The sequence below is a fragment of the Acinonyx jubatus genome, chromosome B3, assembly GCF_027475565.1.
Source record: "Acinonyx jubatus isolate Ajub_Pintada_27869175 chromosome B3, VMU_Ajub_asm_v1.0, whole genome shotgun sequence".
Taxonomy (NCBI): domain Eukaryota; kingdom Metazoa; phylum Chordata; class Mammalia; order Carnivora; family Felidae; genus Acinonyx; species Acinonyx jubatus.
Genome location: NC_069386.1, coordinates 57,421,592 through 57,447,724, shown reverse-complemented (window position 1 = coordinate 57,447,724; position 26,133 = coordinate 57,421,592). Strand labels below are relative to the sequence as shown.

At 51.8% G+C, this 26,133-nt stretch overlaps 1 protein-coding gene across 7 annotated transcripts; it reads right to left on the bottom strand.

Annotated features, from left to right (window-relative positions):
• Positions 1–1,119: 1,119 nt before the first annotated feature.
• Positions 1,120–21,921, bottom strand: SHF (Src homology 2 domain containing F). 7 transcript variants are annotated; one of them, XM_027067159.2, is made up of 7 exons: positions 21,054–21,866; positions 11,545–11,686; positions 9,111–9,317; positions 7,125–7,265; positions 5,698–5,869; positions 5,433–5,552; positions 1,120–1,920 (listed from the first exon to the last, which is right to left on the bottom strand). In XM_027067159.2, exons 1-7 carry the CDS (start codon positions 21,552–21,554, stop codon positions 1,734–1,736), a joined length of 1,470 nt encoding a protein of 489 aa, XP_026922960.1. In that variant the 5' UTR covers positions 21,555–21,866; the 3' UTR covers positions 1,120–1,733. The 7 variants fall into 7 exon arrangements, with proteins under 7 accessions (XP_026922960.1, XP_026922962.1, XP_053080039.1 ...); XM_027067162.2 differs by lacking the exon at positions 1,120–1,920 and adding an exon at positions 4,508–4,656 and having other exon boundaries at positions 21,054–21,889; XM_027067161.2 differs by lacking the exon at positions 7,125–7,265 and having other exon boundaries at positions 21,054–21,626.
• Positions 21,922–26,133: the final 4,212 nt, after the last annotated feature.

The following is a 26,133-nucleotide window of genomic DNA, read 5'->3' as shown; positions in this document are numbered from 1 at the left end:
TGGGTCTTCCAGGTAAAGAGATGAAAGCAAGATGGATGCTGAGTACATCACCCGAAGTCTCTGAGCCTGTTTTCTCATCTGCAAAGTGACTGAATACCCTCCAAGTGTAAAGATAGGGCAGCCCTCTATGATGGAATTTCTAAAGCAGTGCCCAACTTCAAGTAAGCCTTTCAATTGTCTCCCCAGAATTCTTAACATTTGTCAGGTCACATACCCTCGATTTCTATAAAATGGCCATGGGATTAGGAAAGCCGAAATCCCATGACTCTTACTTCATTTGGAAGGTTTAGGTTCTGAAAGGAGAGGCTCTCATAGTGCGCTCCCACAGCAGCGGATGTTTGGTAAGCCCCATAGGGCAGCTTCTGTTCATCTCGACCTTGGAAGCAGGAGGGCGAGCCTGGGGTAGGCTGACCTCAGCTTCGACCCGCGGCCCAGTGGGTATTCTCGGGGGTCTGGGCCCACGGGCCTTGGCCATTCTAGCTGCGGGCAGGGGCTGGGGCGTCGCCAGGGCGTGGGTGGGTGTGGCCTGGCGCCCACGGCACGCGGCACAGCCAGCAGGGGGCGCGCGCGGACGGCCCTGCCGGGTTCCTCTGCGAGCCTGAAACCCCAGTCCGAAGACAGATCCGGGCCCAGGCCTGCAGGCTGCAAGTCTCCCAGGGGCCGGACTTACAGGGAATGGGGGAGGCACGGCAGGCCCCGCTTCCTCTGGAAAGAAAACGCAGCCAGCCGCGCCAGCTTTCCCGCCTCCGCGGGTGCGCGGCTTCCGCGTGGCAGAGCCGCCCGCTCCCCCCGCCTGGCGCGCTGCCTCTTTGTCTCTCCGCGGCTCCCCTCCTCCCAGACGAATGGCTGTTGGCAGGAAATTGGAAGCGATCTTGGGGAGCCGCGATCGTCGGCGCGGCGGGGAGGGGCGCCGCGCAGCCTGCCGGCTCCGGGTGCCCCCAGCCCGGGCGGGGGATGTTTTGACATCTAGTCAAAGGAAGGAACTTGATGCTTCTAAAGTGCTTTTCACAGCCGGCCTGTGTCTGCTCCGGAGCTGATTTATAAACAGAATTGCGCTCGCTTCGCCTCTTCCCTCCCCCTGCAGTCCGGGGAGCGGCGCTGGAGGCGCGGACGCGGCTGTGCCTGGCAGGACTGGGTTTATTTATTGCATCTGGCCGAGAGCCGGGGCGGCTCGGGGACTGCGCAAGTTCCCTCCATCCCGAGCCCTTCCCCTCGTTTCCCTACCTTCAATGCTATCGCCACCCTAGGGGTCTTCCTTCCCCAAGTCCCTCACCAGACTCTGGACGGAGCCCGCCGGTGGTGTGGGGGTGGAGGCGGAGAGACGGCCAGGGCGCCCCGCAGGACCGCGTCCTGCCCCACCCCGCATTGACCCAGGGGGAAGGAGGTGGTGGGGAAGGGGGGGGGGTCGCCATCTGTGCCCTAAGGGCGAAAATGGCGGGGAGCTGCAGATCTTAAACTCCTCAGGACACCAGCGGCTCTGAAGTCCCCTTCCTCCAGGGGCTATCCTTTCTCCCCAGGGATTCCTCTGTCCTCAGCTCCGACAACCTTTTTACTCCAAGGCCCCAGTAGGCCTTCCCCTTTAGAATAAATTAAGGAATCTCCAGCTTCCACTCGATCTCAGGGAGAAGGGAAGAAAGGTTTGACAGAACTTGTCCCTGGGAAGGACCACAGCCCTCAGCCAGGGGATGGGCACAGGGCTGGGTCCAGATTTGTCACAGTGCCCGCCCTCACATCTACAGAGTCCGAATGGCCACAGGGTAGAGCAGGGACATGTGCTCGGCCCCCTTAATGGGCAGCTTGCGGCTGGCGTAGTGGTGCACGATTTCAGGGACGCTGCTGAAGGGCGGGCTGTTCTGGCCCAGCACGTACTTGTGTTCCTTGGTCCGGGACAGCTTCATGTGCATGAAGCCCTGACTGCTCCTGGGAAGAGGAGAGGAGACCCTGGTGAGTAGGGGTCCTCTCCAGTCCCCATCCCCTCTTCTCCCCTCGTCCTGCAGCAAATGTGGCTGTTCCAAACCAGCTGTATGTGGAGGTGACGAGGGAAGGTGGAGGTCAGTCCAGAAAAACAGGGAGGAGGCAGAGGGAATTTTGTGAGTAGGTAACATGAGGCACTGGATTTGTATTGAGGGCATCGGGTGTGCCAAAAATGTGTGTGTGAGTGTACAGGGCATGTGCAAGTGGAAACTGGAGGGACTGCTCTCCCCACCACAAACCCTGGGACCCAGGCACGGGTGTCCTGCTGCCTATTTTGCCAGGACTGGTTTACCTTCCCCATCCCTAAGCTGTGGAGGAGGATACCTGTGGGGGGCTCCTAGTGACTCACGTGGAGACACAAACATCCTTGGCAGGACAGCGTGTGGACAGATGTGACAACCAAAAGTGAATCTTGGTTGAGGCTCGCTCTCTGTCTCTCTCGCAGAAACCAGGGGATGGCGTGAGCTGCTCTGGAAGTCCCTCCCAAATCCAGGAATGCTCAACTGCCTTGTCCTGGGGATATCCCTTTACCCTCCTTATAACTGGCCTTGAGCCAAGCCCCCAAGCTCCTCTATCCCTTCAGCTTGGGATGACATCATCAGTAAGGCTGCAGCTCCATTCCCTCCCTCAGAGAGGAACCGCTCCACTGCCTTTCTCATCTCCCTGACATAATCCAGGAAATCAACATTAGTGCCTGGCCCTGCCCACAAGACAAGGGCCCTGCTGCTCAGAGCTCTGGCCAGCTCCCAGCGGTCCGGACACCCTCAGACTTAGAGAGAGAGCATGGGGGTGGGGCCCCAGTAAGAACATTTGCCTAAGCCACCACAGGCTTGGTCCACAGGCAAGGGGTAAGCAATGCTTAGGGGAGCCCTGAAGCCTGAATACTTGTCTCTCCTGGCCAGAGCCTACTTGGGGACAAGTACAAGGCTCAGAAGCTAGTATGGGAGGTAGGGTTGGTGGGGCTGGTGAGGGAGGACCCTCATATTGAAGTAAGGCTGGCAAACCTCTTTTCCTTCCCCTGCCTGGGTACAAAGGGGGCTCTGACTCGACCCATTTCACTGGGCCCACAAGTGAATGAGTGGGGGAGAGGAAAGTGGGTGACTGAAGGGAGGAAAGGATGGGAGGGCGGATAAAACAGGCCTTTATCACCCATCCTCCCAATCTACCCCCTCCCCCGCCACACCCCAGGATACAGTGCTCTAAAGCCTGCCGGGGGCCCTAGGCTGGGCATATATGGGGGCAAGAGCATCCTTCTTCTGTAAGCCTGAGATAGTGACTGAAGCTGACAGTGATCACAAGGGCCCTGTGTAAAGGAGCTAAGGGCCTGAGGAAAACGTACAGCCCCTGGGGGCGGTAGAGAAGGGAGGCAGTGAGTAGTCTTCCCATCTGCCCTATGCATGGCCCAGGCCCAAGGCTGTGGGCAGCAGCTTGGGCCCTGCCTTCCCTCACCCTCTCACAGTTTGAGGCCAGCCCCCTACCCACAGTCCACTTGGGATAATCACCTCTCCCCAAAACTGCATTATATCTTCTCCTTGAGGGACAGATCTGGCCCAAAAGGGCTGCTAAGTGGCAACAAGCATTCATCTGAATAACAGACCTCCTGGGGCAAAGTCCCAAGGGTCTGTTACGACATAGTGGAGCCCTTGCCCAACCCTCTGGAGCCTGGGTGGGACTAGCTGGGCCGCAGGGCCAGGGCTGACATGGCTTTTGGAGGAAGCTGTTTAATTACCAGTGAAAGCCCTTCCATTACAGAGAGTAGAGAAACCATAATTGTATTTCAGAGAAGCCATTTATATGTAAACGAGGCTCTGGCAGCCGGCAGTCGGTGGGGCCAGATCAGCCTGAGCTGAAGTGGCATCCAGGCCTACCCTCCCCCTTTTGCTTCCCAGGCTGAGGCAGAGCCCAGCTCTGCTCTAGGAGCCAGACCTTTGAGGTCTCTCCCCCAGACCTGGACTATACCACACTGAATGAGGGGGTGGAGCTATGCAATGAAATAGTGTGGTTCTTGTAGCGGACTCAGCTGGGTTCAAATCCTGTTTTTGGCACTTGATTACCTAGCAGCCTTGAGCAAGTCACACGCCTCTTTGTATTTATTTCTGTCTACAAAAAAGAGATTGATCTTGCAGGTTGGTAGTTGGTTTGGAGAGGGTGTATATGCTGCTAGGCACAGAGTAGATGCTCTATGAAACTTAACTATTAAAGCAATACACATTCCTAGTATTATATAAATCAAATTTTTGACAGATGAACATTATCTAAATGCTCCTTTGACTTTATGATAATTTGCAGATTCCGAGAGTATGAGAGCTTCAAGAAACCTAAATCCATCAATGCATTTTGCAAAGAGAGAAACCAAGGCCCAGAGAGGCTCCATGATTTGCCTAGGGTCACATAGCTAGTTTTATTAAGCCCAAGAATAAAATTCAGGTTATTTGACTATATTCTGGCATTTCCCCCATCATCTTTTAGTTGAAGTTGAATAATTATCCTCAAATGTAACTGTGTAGTGGTCCCAAATCTCTGTATATATTTGCTTGAAGAGGGAGTATACATGTACTCTAATGCCCCCAGGAAATGTGGTAGGATGTGGTACAGATGTCCCAGTAGCGATGGCAGGATGTGAATGGACACAGGATTCTGAAAGGCTGCCATGCGGAGTGCAGGCTCTACCAGGCACTACTCCTGGGTGCCAAAGGGAGGACTGGTCGCTCTGCCAGGAAGGCCTGGGAAACCAATGCTGGCCTGTGTATATCCTCTCCCTAGAAGGAAGGCTGATGGGAGGGGAGGGCCCTGCCTCCTCCTCCTCTTCCAGGATCCTTTAAAACTCAGTTATCAGCCACTGGCACCCAGACCTCCTGCCCACTTCTTCAGAGTGAACAATAGCTTTGTGTCCACTGCTCTACCCTCCTCCCAGGACCCAGCCTCCACCTCACCCTATAGTCTCCCTCAGGCACACTTCCCCTCTCCTTGCTTGTGCTTCAAGAACATCTTGGGCTTCCATTAAAAAAGACGATGGTGATAATTTATTTAGCACTTGGCTCCATGTTAAGTGTCTCCCATATATTATTTCATTTGATCCTTCTCCATAAGGTAGATGTTATTATTTCCCCATTTTATAATTAAGGAAACTGAGGCTGAGAGAGGTTAAAAGGATTCCAGGCTACACGGCTAGTAAGTGGCTGAACCTTTGTGAGCTGGACGCTAGCTTGGCTGTTTCCTCTAATGGACTCTGAGCTACTTGAGATTTGGGGCTGAGCCTCAGACTGCTCCAGATCCCCAGGGCTTGGCCCAGAGTCAGCAAATGTTCATGAGGATGGAATTCTCCCCAGGTTAGTTGGGCATGGGGGAATGTTGGGAGTCTTCTCCTATCCTGCTGGTTGTCTTCCCATGGAGTCCCCTGGTACCATCCTGACAGGCTAATCCTGCCTAAAGCTGCTAGTTGGCCCACCTCTACTCACTTGAGGGACAGGGAGAAATCATTCTTGCTGGTCTCACTGTTGCGCACCAGGTAGCTGGCCTCTTTGCACAGGCGGAGCAGGTTCTCGGCATCTGTTCGACTGATGGCCCCGTGGTACCAGCTGAGGATGAGAGAGAGGAAGGGGGGCATCTCTGCTGGGTCCCTCGCCGTCCAGGCCCACCCATTCTGGGTGTCCCCTGCAGGCAAGCTGGTGGCAGGAGGGGAAGGGAGGGGGAGAGAGTCCCCAGCTGGACACAGACACTCACACCTGGTTTTCCAGAGGCAGTGCTGGGTCTGTCCACTCCCCCAGGGGGCTGCTGGGTTCCACGTTTAGGGGCTTGGCTGACTTGGGGTTCCCTGCAGAGAGTCGGGGAGGTAGCCGCCCCTTCTCCTCCCGGCCGGGTGACAGGCAGCTCTTCTCAGATCCTTCAAATTGGGCTGTGGGGAATATACCAGTCATAGTCTCTGAGAACCCTAGACATAGGGCCTTATAGAGTAACCAGTGCACAACCCCCATTTTCTGCCCAAAGGGGTCAAAGGAATGTTCTGAAAGGGCAAGATCTGCTCCTGGGCCTGACTGGCTCTAGGGATAGAATCCTGGATCCACTCCCCAGTTGGGATGGGGCTCAGCCCTGCTATGCCACATGAGGCCTGCCAGTCCCCATGCTGTGGCAGGAGAGGGGAGAGGAGCAACACGAGAAACCACTTAAACTTCTCCCTCTGGAGCAGCTGCCTGCCTTCCCCTATTCTATTCCCCCTCCGGTGGCTTCAGCGCTGATAATATTGTTTCATTCTCCTCCTCAGAGTTCATTACCGTTCTCCAAATCACCCTGCCAAGCCATTCTGTAGAAATGACTTATCGATTTGAGAACAATTATCTGATTCCCCTTGGTGCCATCCTGACAGGCTAATCCTGCCCAAAGCCGCCAGCCAGCCCGCCCCTCCCCCGCCCTGAAGGCTGCTGCCCACAGGCTCCCTGCCCCCACCCAGAGAAACCCAGCTGAGGCGGCTCTGTCCTCCCAGACCAGGGCAGGCCTGACCACTGAGCCAGCACAAGGAAGGACTGAAGTCAGTGGGCCACAAAAGGCACAGGCACACACGCACAGGCGACAGAGACCCTCCTTCATCCTGTATTTACAAAATACTCCTCACACTCAGGCACAAATACAAACGGGTGCTCACACACACCCTTGGCTGCCCATTCTGTACAAAACTAAACACAGATGAAGTGTTCAGTGCTTCCTTTCTACCTATTTGGGCTTTTTCTCTCCTTGTAGCACTTTTAAGCCCTTACAGTCTGTCACCAGATGCAAGGATCAGACCATTCCCTTACTCTAAGGAGTCAGACACTTCCTGTGCTAGCATCACCCCCACCTCAAGAGTTACTTGCATTGCTCATGGATCAGGGAAGGAGTCAGGCAAAATCCTATACAGAAAAGTGAATTTAAAATGGTGGGTTTTTGTGGCATGGTGAGGAAGATATTCGGAAATATCTCCTTTAGGAGACACCTTCCCCACACCTTTGGGAGGAATGAGGAATGTGTACTTTGTCTCTTCTTTCTTCCTCCAGGACATGGGGGATTCTTCCTGGGTTCTTCAGACCCTGCCCCACTTCAGCTCCTCCAACCCACGCCACAGGGCCTGAAGGGTGAGAGGACATGTCACCCTGGCCAGAAGCCCCCACAGGACCCACCGCTGCCGTCCTCCAGGCTGGGCTCAGGGAGGGGTGAGGCTGGACCGGAGATGTCCCTGTCCCCATCAGGCAGGGAGGGGCTGCTGTCCAGCTGTCCCACCGGTGGAGGCCAAGGTAGGTCTTTGATGACCTTAATGTCAACTGGAGCCAGTAGCAGCAGGGAGAAAAGACACAGACAGGGACAGAGACAGAGAGAGAGACAGAAAGAGGCAGAGGTTGAGACACCAAAACCCAGAGCCAGGACACAGGATAGCCTAGAAAGGAGGAGGGTTGGAGCAGAGGCAGGGGTGCTTCTGAGGGGGGAACAGGACTCTCAGAGGGTTGAGTGGAGCCACAGCACCCACACTAGGCTAGCTTAGTCAAAGGGTGGGAGGCACAGGTAGCAAACAGCAGGAAGCAGAGTCTTGCCCTGCCAGCCGTGTGGGTCCCCTTCATTTGAACTCTCACAGGCCTCCAGGGCCCAAAGGGACCAGGAAAGGAGGAAGAGAGGAACAAGGAGCTGCCCACACCTCCCAGCACCACACCCAGGTTCCCACAGCCTCCTGACACCCTCAGACCTGCCTCCCTTCCTCCTTTTCCCCACAGCCTGGGAACTCATGGGCAGCAGGACCAAGACAGCCCAGCTTCAGGCTGTCAGGAATACTCAGATGTGGGGGCAGATATTTATTGAAAGTTACCCCCCACACCCTCAATCCTGAGCCTTGACAATTAGAAGGGTGATGCCACTGGCGGCTGCAGGACTGCTAACGAGGTTTCCTAATGAGGAGGATAGATTTTCCCATTAAGCAATCCAAACAGTATTGATTCTCCAAGGAGACTTCTGGAGATAAACGGGCCATCCTCAATGGTGCACGCTTTACAGGAAACAAATCAGAAACCTGTGGTTTCCCAGTCTGGCTGCCAGGGTGGGGAGGACCCAGAGGATAGCTGAGTCCAGCTCCAGGATGAGCCCCTTGCCCAAGGAGGGGTAAGGGGGACATGAAAGTGGGAATGAAGTCTCATGGCATTTAAATCCTTTACGTTCTCACTGAATCAAGGATCCAGGGGCTAAAGCTCTCTCCAGGCTCCCCAGGCTGTAGCGCCACCCACTCAGACCACCAACACACACAGCCCCGTGTTGGACTCCAGGCCTGGGATAGGCACTAGGGTGCTTGGTACAGGAGACACCTAATCTTCATTCAGCAAAGGGGATTTCTCATAGCCTCCCTCGCCCTATGGGTTCCTGCTTCTCAGACATCCCCCTGGGGCGTATGCACCCCTGGTCTGGCGCAGCTTGCTACTGGGAGACTCAGCTCTCTAATTCAGGGCTGGTATCTCTAAAGATTACACACACAGCTGTTCTCATTGTCTAGAGTGTTAAATGCCTTCTTTTGTTAAGCGTAAGTATTTGATATATGCCACAAGTTTTATCATTTTGTTTGGAATTTCTTTATTTTAAAACATACCCATGGGGCACCTGGGTGGCTCTGTTGGTTGAGCGTCCAACTCTTGATTTTGGCTCAGGTCATGATTGCACGGTTTGTGAAATCGAGCCCTGCATTGGGCTCTGTGCTGACAGCGTGGAGCCTGCTTGGGATTCTCTCTCTCTCTCTCTCTCTCTCTCTCTCTCTCTCTCTTTCTCTGCACTCCCCTGCTCGTGCATTTTTGTCTCTCAAAATAAATCAACTTAGAAAAATAACAAAAAAATAAATAAAACATACCCAGTCTCTCAAAAAACAGAAGTGGCCTAAGCCTCTTGGCCTCCAAGAGATGGTGATGTAGGGAGACACCTTCATCTTTCCCCCATGCCCATTCCCTGACCCTGCACACGGTGCTGCAACCACACTGCCCAATTCACCAATCTCTGTGGTGCAGACTCAACTACACTTCCCCTGAGCCTAGCTCCTGGGCCTCCTCCAGCCCCTGGGGTCCACTCCTCCCACTCCCCTGAACCTGGAGAGTTGTTTAGAGGCCCCAGCAGACCCACTCTCTCCACCCAGGGCTTACCTGCAAAGGCTTTGGAAATCCGCTCCTTCTTCCATTCCCAGGGCTGGTCATACTCCTCAGGGGGCCTCTCATCATCCTCTGGCAGACGGGACTCCCGGGGCCAGGGGGTCCCCTCACCCTCTGGGGTGGTCCCCTCCTCCTCTGGCTCATAGGGCGTGTCATACAGAGGCAGGGGCTGAGCTGCTGTCTCCTTGGAGCTCCGGATCTCTGCCAGGGCAAGGCAGGAGGGGAGGTGTGAGAATAGCCCCCACTGCCTGGCTCAGCTCCTCTGCCAGTGCCCCTCAGCATCACACCATGCCTCCTGCAGAGGAGATGCCATTGGCTCTAGGGGCCCAATGGCCGCACATCCAGGGTCCCTTGCCCTCAAAACACCTCTGGGGTTCCAAAAGCATGGGATCCAATGGAGGCAGGGGCAGAGAAGCACCAGTGTGAAGGACAGAAAAAAAGATCTTTTGATGGCCAGCAAGGGCTTGGGAAATGAGGCTGACACAGTTAGGAAACTGAAGCAGGGTCCTCTCCTAATCCACCTCCTCTTGGCTACCCAGCTCCAATTCTTTCTTTGTGTCCCAAGTACTGTCACTGGACAATCAGAAAATCCTTCTTCGTTGCTCAGACACTGCTGATCACTCCCTCCTTGAAACTGTCTCTTTTGATAAGTAATTTTCATGGTTCTCCTCTCTGATCACCCGTTAGGTCTCTTTCCATGGACCCTCTCTTGGTCTCTGTTCCCCAGAACCAGGTCTTCATCTCTTCCCGCCCTCCCTCCTTGCCCTGTCTGTTTCATGGCAACCTACACACTTCCAGTTGCCATCAAGATTTTTCATTTCAGCATTTCAAATTCTCCTCTTTCCCCAGTTCTTCTAGTCTGGTCTGTTCTGTGATTTTCTTTTTGGGATCACTGACCCCAGTGAAAACTGAATAAAAGCCATGGAGCTACTCCCCCAGAAAAATGTGCTCATTTTCACATCCAATACCAGGGCATTTGTGGGCCTCCTAGGAGTACTCACCTCTCTGACCTAAATAGGGTAGCCACCCTCCCACTCCCACTTTCCTCATTTCTGTCCACTACACTGCTCTCCATGGTCCTGGTCTTCCTTCATCTCTCTAAATCCCATGTGTTCACCACCAGTACCTGATGACTCTCACCCCTGACTAGGGTGAACCTCTACTCTACAGGCTCACGTTTCCATGAGCTCCGTGGAATAACACTGCTGACAGCTCCACCCCTCCCCCCTCTCCCAAGGAGGGGAGCAGCTTATCTGATCACCAGTGGATGCTCGCTCTCTTTCTCAGCTCTGCCTTCTGGTTCTTTCTCCTCCTGCCCCCGTGAAGGGGCCTATAGCTGTCCTGCATGGCACAAGCCTGAGCAAGCCCAAGCCCCATTTTAATTCTGTGAGGTATTAAGAAGCTCATTGTGGAGACAGAATTGAGTTGTGTTCTCCAGTCTACTTTATCAGGAATAAAACTGACATTCTCATCTTCATCTGTTTCCTTAATCTTATTTCTCAATTATTTCCAAGCTCAGGAGAGGAGGAAAGTGGTGTTGTTGGTCCCTTAAAGCCTCAACAATTTCTACAACTACTAACTCATCTTTCTGATGCCCAGTTCTTCTAGTGTGTTCTGTACACCGAAGCCTCAGTAATCCCCTTACACGCCATATTTGTCCTATTTCTTTCTTGCTTAAGAATCCACAATGGTTCCCCTCCTCTTCTGGAGCAAGTCCAAATGCCTCATTCCAGCCTTTGAAGCCCTTCACTGCCCCTCTTGGCCACTCTCATCTTGGCTCTCTGGTATGTCCAACACTAAAACTATCTGCTCTTGAACAAACCTTCCTTTCATCCTGCCTTGGGACCTTGGCTTGGCCTGACTCACCCCTGTTCTCCTCTCTGATCACCTCCATTCATTTCTTTCCCTGGATCGTCTCCTGACTTCTGCTCTGTTCCCCAGGGCCAGGTCTTATTCATTGCTCCCTGTACCCATTTCTCCACATGCTTGCCCAGTCTCACGTGCATTGCATTTGCTTCTCTAGCCATGTGTTTCCAACTGCCATAAAGATGTTTCACGTCAACATCACATCATCTCAAACTCACTACCTTCCCTAAACCTAATGATTTTCTTTTTGGGTTCCATGACCCCCAGCCCACACCATTATCTTTCCCTTCCTAACTATCCTAGTTCTATCTGTCTGACCTTTGGTGTATGGCCTTCCCTACCGCTTCATGTATCAGGCATCACACGTCACTGCTCCTTCTCCAAAGTGACTCTCTTGAAGGCAGTGGCCAAGGACCCAAGGGGGTCCATAGTGGACCCATGGTCCCCAAGGATCCAGTAAAGGGACCATAGGATCGGTCCTTAAACTTGTAGGTCCCAGGGCCTGTTGTACAAATACCCAGGCTTCAGGGAGCAATCCCCCACTCCTGACTCCATCACGTACCAGCCATCATCTTTTGGGCCTCATAGGGCTCCATGTAGCCATCATTTTCAGGGACCTTCTCTGGAGCTCCTGAAGCTCCTGCTGGGCCTTCAGCAGTCTCCTGAACGTCAAATGGGTCCGCATAGTCTTCCAGGATTGCCAACTGTGGGAAGACAGTGAGAAGAGCAGACTTCAGACATCTGAGAGACATCTCTGTTTCTCCCCAGATGCTATGTCCGTGGGAATGACTCCTGGGCAGAATGTCTTAGACACAGAGCCTGAGGCATCCAGGGGAAGGCTCTGAGCTTAGATGGGGACAAGCTTTGGATCTTCCTTTGCAGGGCTCCCCTACTAGGCTGCCAACAGAGTGGGAGATCTTTCTTTTCTGTTAATTTTGTGCTCCTGGGCCATTTCTTAGGTTAAATTGCCAGGATGAATCTCTGGGCCTTAAGGCCTGCCTCAGTCAGGGTCCAGGAAGGGCAACAGAAGTGTTCAACACCAGGTGGTTCAACAGAAGGAAGTAAATCAGAGAGCTGGTTACAAAGGTGGTGGGGGAATTCAAAGAACAAGCAGGGAGCAGCAGGTGACTCAGAGGACCACGGACTCATGGTCCATGCCTAGAAGTTCATTCCCAGATGCTGAACAAAGAAAAATTTGCTGACCATCGAGAAAAGAAAGGCTAAGTACTCACTTTATGGCACATATCTGTTGGTTTATCCTCACAACATCCATCACAATGCCATGTGGGCATTATTATCCTCATTTTAAGGAAATGGAGGCTCAGGGCAGGTAGGGAACAACATGCCCAAGACCATTTCTCTTAAGTGGAGGAACCAGGATTGTGCAAAATTATGCTGCCAACCTGCCACCAGTGGGCAAGTTGGCCATCCTGGGAGAGAGGCCACTTTATAGGACAGCCTGAGGAAAGCCAGGATTTGGGCTTTTCTGAAATCTCCTGGCTCCTGGAGGACAGGAACGGGAAAGGTGTTGCCTTGGCCCACCACATCCCACACTGCTCCTGTCTCCCCTACAAGTGGCTCATGACTACCCCTCTGTACCTGCTCCTAGTCAAGGCAGAGTGAACTGTAAGCCACACACCCTTAGTAAGAGCTCAAGGTGCTCAGGGCGGGGTGCAGCTGAGGACAATAGAGCCTTTCTCCAAGCTGGGCACAGGCTTCTGGGAGGGGGGAGGCTGAGGCGGGGACAGAGCCCAGCCCACCCAGGGCTGCCAGCACCTCAGGGGAAGCACTGCACACTGAGTTGACAGGCATTGACAAGAGGTGGCTCTGGGGCCTGCGGCACAAGGAGGGGCCAATCCTGCCTCTCCCCCATTCTCAGTGTAGGCTTTGGGTCTGGGCCAGACCAGGACTCTGGGAGCCAGTTGAGCAGGGACGCTGTGGGGTGACCCCCTGCCCTGGGTCAGTGGATCTAGGATCCTAGCAAGGCAGAGATGGAGAAAGGAAACTGCCTACTACAGAGACCACTCCTGCATGTTTCTTGAGCCCTGTACGAGCCCTGTAGGGGTCTCTGAAGCACATCCCGAACAACTCCTACCATCTCTTCCTTCGGTTCCTCAGCTCCCACCTTGTTCTATCTTGTTCCACCCAAGCCCCCTAACCACTTCACCTCCCTCAAATCTCTACCTGCGTCTGAGAAGACCACCATCTCAGGTCATCCCATCCCCACCACCATATCATCCACTAGCTTAGAGTTCTTTCCTGTTTCTGTCTCTCCAGCTGTAGCATCTGGCACACAGTAGGTACTAGAAAAATGTTTCTACTAGATCACTGCCTATCTCCCCATGGAGCCCTCTACCCCTAGTCCTCTTTCCTCCGTGAAGTAGAGACAAGAAATCCACTCCCACCCCAAGCTGCTTCCTCCTAGGCCAACTAGCACTCACAGCCCCACCCGCCTGACCAAAGGGGACTCTGGAGTTGGCAGTTGGCACCCAGCCTCATGCTTCTATGTGGCAGCTACTTAGTAACTGAATCAATGAACGTGTTATCCTTAAACCGTGTAATGCCCACAAGAAAAAGCCCAAAGTAGGGGCACCTGGGTGGCTCAGTCAGTTGAGCAGCCATCTTCGGCTCAGGTCATGATCTTGTAGTTTGTGGGTTCAAGCCCTGCGTTGGGCTCTGTGCTGAGAGCTCAGAGCCTAGAGCCTGCTTTGGATTCTGGGTCTCCCTCTTTCTCTGCCCCTCCCCTGCCCTATGCTCTCTCTTTCTCTCTCTCAAAATTAAATAATTATTAAAGAGAAAAAAAAAAAAGCCCAAAGTTAAAGGGATTTAAAGATTCTATTTTCCTCTTACCTTTCTCCCTACCCACCATAGATTACTTTGTTACCTGAAAGCTCTATGCTTTGTTTCTTACTTTCCCTCTGCCCGGATTGGATTATTTTCTTTCTTCAGAAAGCCTTTCCATTCTCCCCGCAGGTATGCTTAGGTGCCTCTGTGCTGGGCTATTATTGTGTCGTAAACACTTATTTTATCTTCTTCCTACAGACTGTGAGCTTCCTGAGGGTAGGAAACACGTTTACTGCTAAATTCCCTGCGCCTGAAAGTATTTAGTAGATACTTGTTAAATTAGTTCACATAAAACAGGAAGAATGGACAAAGGAACCACTTTTCCTTGTTTATTAGGAAAAGAAAGGAATCACGAATCTGGTTGGGGAGGGGGGCATTGAATCCTGGAAAACTGCTCAGTGAGAAGTACCTGGCCAAGCCCAGCAACCCCAACTTTACAGAGTACCCTAGCCCTTCCCTCCCAAGCCAGTGCCCTTCCCACTGGAATCCTGGCTGGTGCTCGAGCTGTGACCCCTCCCAGCCAGCATGGGCCTCCCCAGTGCCAGCCCACGGTGCCTGTGGGCAACCAGGTGGCAGCTCTGTAGGCAGCTCAATGGCTCCTCTGTTCCATCCCTGACTCCACACCCTGCTCCAGGAAAACCTAGCCCCCCACCCTGGGCGGGTCACCCAGAGAAGCCACCCACAGGGCTGGGAGTCAGGAGCAGAGGCAGAAACTCCTGCTGGAAAGGTTGGCAAGATGGACACCCATCCTGGGCACAGAGGATCCCTGTCAGAGGCCAGGCCTGCCTTCCCAGTGGCTTCTAGATCATGTGCAGAGGCAAAACTGCTCAGCGGGGAAAAGCTGCCTCTGCAGGCTTCTGACACCTTTGCACTACCATGATTTATTTTGTTTATAGGACCTTTACCTGACTCTGCTGTACTTACTATTGTATACCACATCCATCACAGGGCCTGGCACACGGTAGGTGCTCAATGCACATTTACTGGATGCTCGAAAGGCCTCCCTCTCCTCAGACTCTATCTTCTGGGGTGACACAGACTCTCAGATCCCCAATTGCCCCAACTCTGACCATTCTGACCAACCAGTAGCAGCTGTAGGAGCAGGCTGTCAGGAGAATCGACATTTGAAAGGGAATCCAAGCCTCTGATTCAAGGGCAGAGGTGAAAGAACTGGCAGGGAAGGTATCTAAAAACAGGGCTAATATTTCGGCAAACACTGTGGTAGACAGAATGCTACTGAAATGCTGAAATACTTCCAAACCAGTAGGCAAGTAGCTGCTGCCCAAAGGGCCCCCTTTGCCTCCTGCCAACCAGATCCCCTCCCTCCTGCCATCCAGCAGGGTGCCTCCAGACCCAGCTCTTGTGCCTGTTCCAATTGGGCAGCGCCCCTCCCACAGCAGCTGTCATGCTTTCACTCTCCTTCCTGCCTAAGCCTCTCCTGAGGTGGCTGTTAGGCCCACCATCTGGCTTGACCTTCCGCTCTGCAGCTGGAGCTGGCTATGAGTTCCTGACCATGTCCATGGAGCTTGTGCGTCCAAGTGGAGCGGGGGGGGGGGGCATGTGTCACAGGATTTGGGCTCTGCAAGGTCCCCAAAGTCTACCACTGCCCCTTTCCTCCATTTCTTGTTGACACTTAATGTCTGGGAGCCCCTGGTTTTTTACCTGTAGAATGGGGATGGTATTAGTTCCTATGTCAGAGGATTGGGAAGAGGAAAATGAATATAGAAATCCTTAGTTCAGAAGCTGTAATGGAGTCAGTGTTCAGCAAATGTTAGCCCTGATGATGATCTCTTATATTCAGACACTACAGCCCACAGTTTAGGTGCTTGGTGGGGTGCATGGCCTGCAGCAGTAGAGACACCCAGGTGTCCTGACTCTCAGTGCCTTGCTGCAGATTTTCCAGAGAATTTAGGAAATGTAGCATCTTCTCTCTGCTGCTTGTAGATTTAAAATACACTTTAGCATGGGAGTGCCTGTGTGGCCCAATCAGTTAAGCACCAGACTCTTGGTTTTGGCTCAGGTCACGATCTCACGCTTTTGTGGGTTCAAGCCCCGCATCAGGCTCTGCTCTGGCAGCACAGAACCTGCTTGGGATTCTCTCTCCCTCTCTGTCTACACTTTCCCCGCTCAGTCTGTCTCTCCCAAATAAATAAATAAGACCTTAAAACTCATGACAGCTAATTTTGTTTAACTCAGCATTTCTTCAAAGTATTTAACTGTGAAGTCCTTTTTCCACTGAAAGTCTGTCAGTTTAGGAAAAGGTATACCATTTACCTTTCTCAAGATCAAACTTTTTGCACCCTCTGTTCCCACTTCTTGTAATAGCCTTCCCAGTTTTATCTGCCACGGAAACTCATTCACATGCAATGAATTTGTTATATCATCTTTTTCTAATTACAGAGAAATGCCATGTTGGTAAAACATTCAAATGTCACAGACATACAATCGATGTTGACAACATCTGTGGCCCTGGATTCGGTGGCAAGTGCTGGCCTTCAGCATTCAGGTAATGGCGAACTCAGCACAGAATGCACTCTTCATTCCTTCTCTGAGTCTCCTTCCCCTTGTTCATTAACAAATACTTAGTGAATGCTTCCTGTCTGCAGGGCCCCTCTCAGGTGCAAGGTCCCAGGGCCTGGCATTGGTAGCCAGTCTGTAGTCAGGCTGCCTGGTTGTGAACCTGGGCTCTCCTTACTAGCTGTGAACCATGCAAGTGTGACTCAACATTGCTGTGCTTCAGTTTCCCTAGATAGAACCTGGGGATAATAACAGAATTTTCTCGTAAGGTCGTTGTAAGAATCAACTGGTCTAAAACGTATCAGCCGCTTCAAAATGGTACCAGGCACAAGGTAAGGACTCAGTAAATATCTGCCATTATATCATTAAAGACGAAAAGACCAAATTTCTGGGTCCTCCAGGAGCTCACGGTGACAGCCACAAAGCAAGCTCCAAAACGAGTGTGGCACCTTGAGGTGCTGTGAAGCCCCACGGCTGGGCATCAGGCAGCGTGCTGGGACTGGGCTCCACCTCTGCTTTCACATAACATCACAGTGGTTCTGTGGGGAGGGCAAATTGGAGAGGGCAGCAGCTACCCCTCCAAGCCCCAGGCCCCAGTCAGCTGCTCCCACCCATGGTCCACAGGGCCCCAGCTGTTCCCAGCTCCCAACAGGTGGAGTGCCATGGCTGACTGAGGTGTCACCGAGTCACTGGCCAAGCCAACAAGCTGCAGGTGTCTTCCCAAAGGAGTGTCACCATGTGAGGAGGCGACACTGGGAAGAGTGGATAGGCCTACCATAAAATCCCAGGGTAGCTACAGGCCTCAGCAAACCAATGGCAGCACAGATGGGCAGCCCAGGCCCCAAAGGGTTAAGAGGTCTAACCAGTCTACAAAGGTCCCTTCACCTGGGCCCTTCTTCTCTCCCTCTGCCTCCATCAGAGGACATTTGCAACATAAGCAGATCAAACTCCAGCCTCTGTGGAACTCATAGAAGGAAAATTAAAGCAAATGAACTCCAAAAAGGCAAGGACCAGGTAGATCTTCTAGGTGGTGAGTCCCTTTCAGCGCCCAGGCCAGTGTCACTTAATGATATACAGACCCTCAGTGAACACGGGCTAAAGCAGGGTCCTGCAGTAGCAGCCCCCACCTGCCTTCCTAACCCCAGGGCAGGGATGTCTTGCTTGACTTCAGACCCCCTGAATGTCTCCTTCCCTTTCCTCATTCTACCTGTCTTTTCACTTGTTTCCAAGTTTGGGCCTGGAGGATCAAAGTCCCTGTGGACACCATGTATAAGGTATACCTATTTTAAAAGTCCTTAATATTTTGGGTCCTAGGAACGCCTATGAGAATCTGGGAGAAAAATGCTCATGCACCCAAATATTTGCCCACAATTTCTGGAAGGTTCATGAACCGCAGAAGCCCCTCCATGAGCTAAGAACAAGAGCCCTAGTTTCAACTCCTACAGGGTGCCTGTCTTATTGTTCACATCATCTCTTTCTCTGTCTCTCTGTCACACACACACACAATCTTGGCAGGATCAAGGCAAAGGACACACTGTGCAGATGGTCACAGGCAGCTCAAAGCTTCATCCAATCAGGGCCACTTTCCTATACCCATCCCCCTTTCCTAATTAGACCAGGATTCTCCTGTTGCAGGTCTGAGAAAAGGGAACAAAGTAAGGAAGGCCCAGCTCTCTAACCCCTCTAACAGAGCATGGCCTGGAGGCCGGACAGGGCCCAGCACCATGAGGGAGTTCTTCCTATGGCCAGATGGCAAGGCCCTGCCTGCCTGCTTCAGGGTGCGGCTCCTGCTGCTCCCACACCTGCCCTGCCAGGCCTACCCAGATGGCCACCCTTGCCCCCTTGCCAAATGCAGCGGTGGGTCTCAGGGAGAGCCAGTAGCCAGAGCCCTGCATGGGGAGACATTACTGGTCCTAAGCCCCCTTGGCCTCCCAGGGTTCTGTCCAAATCCCCATTATTTCCTGCCCCCACATTCACTTCCCACAGGGCTCATTTCCCCCTCAATCTTCTCATCACAGAAGCATTTCCACCCATTTCATCAAACCTCACAACCCAGGCCCTCTCAGAGGGTTCTAACCCACCCAGCACCAACCACTGGGCTCCAGGAGGAGGAAAATGGACCAGCCCAAGGCACACCCTGGTCCATAGTCCCCATCTCACCTCAGGAAGGAACCCAAAAGCAACAAGCCAAGAAGACCTGCATGGCTGAGAGGAGAGGAACAGAGAATAGGGCGAAAACAGCCTCACAGAACAGAAATTCCAGCTCAACAGGCAGGCTCACCATTTAGGGACAGCAACTCTGTGTGAGCTCTGCAGGTCTATGTGAACACTTAGGTTTAGGATAAGGAGTTCAGGTACCTAGCCTGGACTCTTCCTAAGGTAAGACTCTAGGATCCCCCAAAGTCTGCTCCTAGATGAGTGGAGCTGCTCTCTCTCAATGGTGGGAAGCTCCAGGTCAGGGCCCACAGAGCAATGTCCCTGCCCCTGAGCCAGCTTGGATGGCACCCTGAATCCCTCTCATCACACCCACTAAAGAAACCACAGATTGTGTGGCTCCTGGGAGATCCTGCTGGATTTCATTCCTGTCCCTGTAGTTGACAAAGGAGTCAGACACTCTTGGCCCCTAAGGTCTGAACAGCCCACAGATCATAGAGCTGACCCAGGTTGAGGCATGGATGCCCTCAGTGAGAGGCTATGGGTCTCCACATCGTTGTGTGGATGCAGCCCCTTCCTTGGGGGTCTCTGTGGGTGGAATGTACAAAAGGGAGCTATAGTCAAGGGAGTCTCTGACCTTCAGGTCACCCTAGCAATGGACAGTTACTGTTCAATGGACATATTTCATTCACTCTGCCCCCCCCCTTTTTTTTTAACATTTATTTACTTTTGAGAGACAGAGAGAGACAGAGTGCGAGTCAGGGAGGGGCAGAGAGGGAGACACAGAATCTGAAGCAGTCTCCATGTTCTGAGCTGTCAGAACAGAGCCTGACAAGGGACTCAAACCCACAAACCACGAGATCATGACCTGAGCCGAAGTCGGCTGCTTACCTGACTGAGCCAACCAGGCTCCCCTCATTCACCCTTTTTTATGCCAAGCGTATGTCAGGCACTTGGGAGATATAGATATGAGGAGGACACCATCCTTGTCCTAGAGGAGCCCCTGGCTTGGGACGCAGCCTGTTAGGACATTCCAAGACATTGCAGAGAGGAAGGCCAGGGACAACTAAGGCCCACGTGCCAATGGTCAGGGAGGAAACTAACTGGTCAATAGTAATAACAAGGCCTAATGCTCCCTCTGCCTCACTGCCACCACCACCATCACATCACCCAGTAGAAGGGGACAAGGAAGGAGCGGAGCCAAAGGACATGTGATGAAAGCACTGCCTTCTTTTGCAGGCTAAGGATCCTGGCCCAGGATGGGCAGTCATGCCCCATGGCAGGAACTAGGGGAAAAATAATTCACATTCCTGAGGCTTCTGCTGTGACCCTGACACATCTATCTTATCCAGGGAATCAGGCAGAATGTCGCTCTCTCCACTGAAAGCCTCAACATTGGAGCCAATAGATTGAGACAGCAACTTTGCTCTCCAATCAAATAAAACTGTGTTCTCTGCTAAGGGATTAAATCCTAGAGCTGAGCTCCCATGGATGTGTGAGGAGGGGACAACAAAGCCAGGGCAGCCCAGAGTCACTGTCATGGAATTTAGAGCTACAGAGACCTGGGGATGGCTTTCAAGCTATCAAGGAGGGATAAGGCCAAAATGGGGTAAGATAGGGGATGGCTTCTCCACTGAGGGCCTCTGATGCAGAGTGGATGTTCTCTAGAACAGTGAATGCCCAGCTCTCCTTTCATCCCATGCCTGCAGGTCCACTAAAGGCTCTAGCCTCCCTCAGAATGGACCTAGGAAAGGGGAGGCCAGGAGGGGAGAAGTGGGATCCGCTGTTCATCCCCTTCTGGGCAACAAGTTCTAAGCACTGATTGCCCCCATACCTGGGGGGACAAGGGAAGGAGTGCAGGAGTGGGCCTGCCTGGCTGGACCTCAGTGGTCAGTATCCTCGGTGAAGAGCTACATACTGCCTGTTCGGCTTCCTGAGAACAACAGTCCACCTGGCTCCAGTACCATTGGGTAAGGCAAAGGCCAGCTCTTGCTCTATCCACAGGGAGAACCCCCAGCCCTCACCTTCCTGGGGCTTTCAGCACCTGCAAGGATGCTTGGGCTCCCCGAGGAGGAGGAATGGAGCTTTGTGTTGCTTCTGCCCTGGGGGGTGGGGTGGGGGGGAGGGTCAGAGATCAAAGGGCAGGGAGCTGCTGCTCCTGGAGGGCAGAAAGGCCATAAACTGGTGAAGGGGCTGGGGAGTGGTGTGCGCAGATCCAGTTAGAAAAAACCTAGCTGATTAGGTCCCCGGGCGAGGGGGGTAGGCGGGGGGACTGAGATGAGGAGAGCAGAGCCCGAGATGAAGAGGGTCACTAGTCTTGCGCGGTAACAGGGACAGAAGCAGAGTTTGGGGCGCCCGTCCCAGATTAGTCGGTCGAGAATTTGAACAAAGGTGGGTGAAGGCTCCAAGCCCCCGGGTCAAGGATTCAGATCGTGTCCGCCAGGAACTGTGACACTGAGGGGCCCAGCCCCGGCCAGGCCACCTTTGTCCCTCTTGAAAGCCCCAGACCTCCTACCACCTCTCTTCTCGGCCACCCCCGCCCGGCGCAGCACTCACCCTGTCGCTGCTGGCGGGGGGTCCAGAGATCCGCTCCTCGGGAGGGGGCGCTGGGGGGCCAGGGGTCTCAACCCGAATAAGGCGGTGGGGAGGCGAGCCGTGGCGCGGGGGCGGCGTGGGGCCGGGGACGGCGGGGGTGGCTGGGGAAGCAGCGGAGCTGGACGGCCCCCCAGAGTACGGGTCTTCGAAGTCGCGCTCCCTCTGCAGCCGGTAGGCGGCCAGGATGTCCGGGGGTGGCGCAGGGGGCGCGGCCGGGGAGGGTGCGGGGGGACGGTAGTCCGGCTCCGGGGGCGCCGGCTTGCCCCCACCTCCGCCGCCGCCCCCTCCGCGGAAGCCCAGGTGCTCCCGGAGCCACTTGGCCACTCCGCCACTGCCGCCCCCTCCTGGGCCGGCTCCCGCTCCCCCGGCGCCTCGGCGCGACCCCCCCGGGCCGCTCCCCGAGCTCCCCTGCGCCCGCTGCCCCGGGCCGGAGCCCGCGGGAGGAGCTCCGCTCAGTAACATGGGGCCAACCAGACTAAGCGAGGGGAGCTTGGTGGCCGGGCGGGGGGCGGGGGCCGGAGCGGGGCGGGGGCGGAGCTCCGCCGGGCGGCGGGAGGGGGCGGGGCTCCTCAGTAACAAGGGAGGGGCGGGGTTCCGTTCGCTCTCGGGGTCGACCCCCCCCCGCCCCTCGCCAGGGAGGAGAAGAGGGGGTGCGGGTTTCCAGCCGGTGTGGACGCACGAGAAGTAAGTGGGCGACCCCAGGGCAGGGGATGCGAATCCTGGACTGAAGGTGAAACCTCCACGTGTCCCCACACGTGCCCCTGTGGGGGCGCACCTGTCTCCATCTGTTCCCCCTCCCCAGCTCCCAGCTCACGAGCGGCGTCTCACACTCCTGGGGTCCTGGCCCTTGGACGCCTCCCGTCCCTCCCCTCCCTTCCCCCAAGGCCTCCTAACTGGAAAATATCCCAGGAGGTAAAGCTAGGGAGGGCGAGAGAAGGGGCTGTTCCATAAGATGTGTCTTTAACAACCGCCTCTCTTCTGTGTACCATGGGAGCCCCACCTACCTCCTCCCATCCGAATGCTCCCACTGCATTGCTTCCCAATCCAGGCAGACACATCTCACATCATAGATAATCAACTCCCTAGTGACACCCACTTCTCCCGTGTCGTTTCCACACACGCCTTCCTCACATGCAAACAGCTCTCACGCAAACGTCTCCCATCCACGGGCGCACAGCTTGGAGCAGGCCCACTCGGCCCTGACGGCCTCACGCGTACACACGCAGAAATCCCTTCAATCAAATCCCGGGTTTCATTGTCAATCAGATTAGTGACAGAATAGAAACAGACAAGTCAATAAATCAAGTCTTGAAACAGTTCCAATGTTGTCTATCACAAACCCCTTATCCTCTGGAGGCTCGGATGCTCAAGCGATAGGCATTTTTGTCTTAGAAATAAAGCCAGTTTCTGCACAGAAATAATGTAGCCCTGAAGCCAACACCAATATTTGCTTTTGGTTCTGCTGGGAAGGTAGCAGCTTCACCTCATCATCATCCATCCCCCCTGGCACTGCCTCAGTCTCTCTCTCACCCTTGGGCTTACATCTGCCATGTGAGGGAGCAAAGAGCCACATGAGGCCCCAAAGGGAAGGGGGCTCAAAGGTGGGGTAGTAGAAAAGGATGTGATGGCAAACCTGCGAGTCCCCTCGGAATCCCAGGGCCCAGGTTTGGAAATATTTGTTGGCTTTCTGCTTTGTGCATATTCTGGTTGGCATTATAGGACAGTGCTTCTCAAACTTTAATGTGAACGTGAAACACCTAGGGAACTTGATAAACTGCAGTTTCTGATTCTGCAGGTCTAGCTGGGGTGGGGTCCTAGACTGTAGTTTTAACAGGCTCACCGTTTATCCAGATGCTGCTGGTCTCCACACCCCACCCCCAAACATACACACACTTGGCTGTGGGAGACACTGACTAAGGAGTCCAATAGTTGTGGGCTCTAGCCAGATTTCTGGGCAAGATACTCAGTGCAACTGATCCTCATTTTCCTTGTATCTGCAAAGGGCATAATTGTTGTGTGAGGATTGGGGAGATGATGGATAATGAACATGCTCTGAAACCTGTAAAAAAATGCTTACAATGGTAGGTGTCACATGAAGGCCCATATGTTTAAAAAGTATGGAGTTAACCTGCTGACAGCTCAGGGGAATGGAATCAATCAAGTTTACACAGAAGATGCAGCCTTCTTGGGGGAGGTAGACCTGAGCTGGGTAGGATTTGGACAGATGAAGCAAAAGAGTGAAAGGTCACTCTAAGCTACGAGGTCAGCATGAGCTGAGCAAAGGTGATGGGGCAGGAAGCAGCATAAGAGAGAGGATTCATGGTGGTGAAGAACGCGAATAAATGCTAGATGAGGAGGGGAGAGGTTATGATAAAGGTAGCCTTTAAATGATAATTTTAAAACTACCTTTTGTGCACCCTGCAGTTCCTGTTGTTTTAATTGATCTGTTAATGCACTTTCTTCCGTCACCAGGGTACGGACTCCTGGAAGCAGGCTGTTGAGCACCTCGTGGAAGCCAAGGAACTTGCTATGAACCAAGGATATGGAGGTGAGGTCATCACAGCAAGGCTCTCTGAGACTTGGGTGAGGTTTGCCAGATTCAAAGTCTTGCATTTTAAGCATTACACCATAAAATCAGGAGTCTGTAGGGGAGCAGGGTACTCTCATCATTTAGTGCAGAGCCTGTCATGTGGCAGGAGCTTAACAAATGTTGAAATGAATAAAGATAATTTCTCTTGTTCTTATTTTTATATAGCTATAATTGTGGTATACACAATTTTATGTCGTTATTTTTTTCACTTAACATTGCATAATTTCCCCATTTTTATTATGTAAGCTTTATTTTCTTCCATTTAAAAAAAATAATGTCAAACTTACAGACAAGTTCAAAGAAAGTACAGTGGAAATCTGTGTGCCCTTTCCCTAGATTCACTACTTTTTATCATTTTGCCATATTTACTCTATCCCTTTCTCTTCTTTCCTTAAATGTTTGATGCAATTTGCAAATATCATGACACTTTCACTCTAAATAATTCAACACTCATTTCCTAAAAATAAAGAATTCTTCTAGAGGGCCATATGAACACATCCACAACAGTGTTGTCTATTATGCAGTCCATATTAAATTTTTCCCATTTTTCCCTCAAAATGTCTTTTACATATATATTTTTGTCCTGATTCAGGATTTAATCAGGACCGCTCCATTGCATTTGTTTGTTAAGTTTCTTTAATCTTTCGAAATCTTGAACAGGTCCCCATTTTATCGTTGCCACTTTGTTTTTCATGACATTGATCATTATGAAGTGTCAGGGCAGTTGTTACGTAGAATGTCCCACATTCTGGATCTTTCCGTAGTTTATTAGATTCAGTCCAGACATTTGGAAAAGACCACTACATAGAGGATGTTGTGTACTTCCCACTGCGTTACACTGGCAGGCCAGTAATGCACATTTGTCCCTTTATTGGTGAAACTAGGCTAGATCACTTGGTTAACATGGAGTCCATCAGATCTTTCCTTTGCAATTTAAAGTAAGCTGTGGTGTGATAGCCTAAGATCTTTGATTATTTGCTCCCAATAATGTTTTACCTAGCGGTTTTTACTTCCATTGATGATCTCTGCTTGTATTTGTTATTACACTGAGGATTGCAAAAAATGGTGACTCTAACCCTGTCATTTCTTCTGCATTTATTATCTGGCATTCTTTTGTAAAGAAGAGCTGCTGTTGCTCCTATCTCTGTCTCTTTGTCTCTGTTTCTCTCTCTCATCTCCATCATCTCAAAAATTACCTATCTATCTATCTATCTATCTATCTATCAAATGTGATATAATCTATTATCATTATTACTGTTATTACTTTTTTTAAACTTGTTTTATTTTTTATTTTTTAAAATTTACATCCAAATTAGTTAGCATATAGTGCAACAATGATTTCAGGAGTAGATTCCTTAATGCCTCTTACCTTTTTAGCCCATCCCCCCTCTCACAACCCCTCCAGTAACCCTCAGTTCGTTCTCCATATTTAAGTCTCTTATGTTTTGTCCCCTCCCTGTTTTTATATTATTTTTGTTTCCCTTTCCTTATGTTCATGTGTTTTGTCTCTTAAAGTCCTCATATGAGTGAAGTCATATGATTTTTGTCTTTCTCTGACTAATTTCACTTAGCATAATACCCTCCAGTCCCATCCACGTAGTTGCAAATGGCAAGATTTCATTCTTTTTGATTGCCGAGTAATACTCCATTGTGTGTGTGTGTGTGTGTGTATATATATATATATATATATATATATATATATATATATCACATCTTCTTATCCATTCATCCATCGATGGACTTTTGGGCTGTCTCCATACTTTGGCTATTGTTGATAGTGCTGCTATAAACATGGGGGTGCATGTGTCCCTTCGAAACAGCACACCTGTATCCCTTGGATAAATGCTTAGTAGTGCAATTGCTGGGTGGCAGGGTAGTTCTATTTTTAGTTTTTTGAGGAACCTCCATACTGTTTTCCAGAATGGCTGCACCAGCTTGCATTCTTACCGTTATTATTCTTTGATGCTCCAATTGTCTCAAATTTGGCCAACAGAAGCTCTTTAAAGAGGCTTCTGTGTCCTTTTGACTTGGTCCCCTCAATATTTAAGCAGTTAACTTGCTTTCTTACAGAAAATATTCTAGATTTACACTTCCCCTTCTGTAGACTTGTAATCAGTCATTTTTTAAAAAGGAACTTCATTCTTTTTAGTTGGAAATGGTATTTAAAAGCTGACTTAATACTTCATATATGTACTTTTGATACTTTAAAAATGACAATTCGATATATCATCAAATGAACATATTTTAGTTTAGTTCAATATTACCTTATTTGTTAAGCAGTCAGGCTATTTACACTCTCTTCCCTTCTAAATAGCCCTGTAATAAACATCTTTATGCACATAACTTTTCCAAGTTTAGGATTATTTCCTATAGTAAGTTTCCCAGAAATGGAATTATTGGGGCAAAGGTGTACTTTTCCTTTTCTGATTCTTGATAAACATTGCCTAGTTG

Bases quoted from the DNA above. Each gene is read 5' to 3' on its own strand.
- SHF (XM_027067159.2), bottom strand. From the start codon at position 21,554: ATGTTACTGAGCGGAGCTCCTCCCGCGGGCTCCGGCCCGGGGCAGCGG. The intron at 11,687-21,053 runs GTGAGTGCTGCG...GTCTTCCCACAG, and splicing joins CCCCCGCCAGCAGCGACAGG to TTGGCAATCCTGGAAGACTA. The intron at 1,921-5,432 runs GTGAGTAGAGGT...TCCTCTTCCCAG, and splicing joins GATTTCTCCCTGTCCCTCAA to GAGCAGTCAGGGCTTCATGC.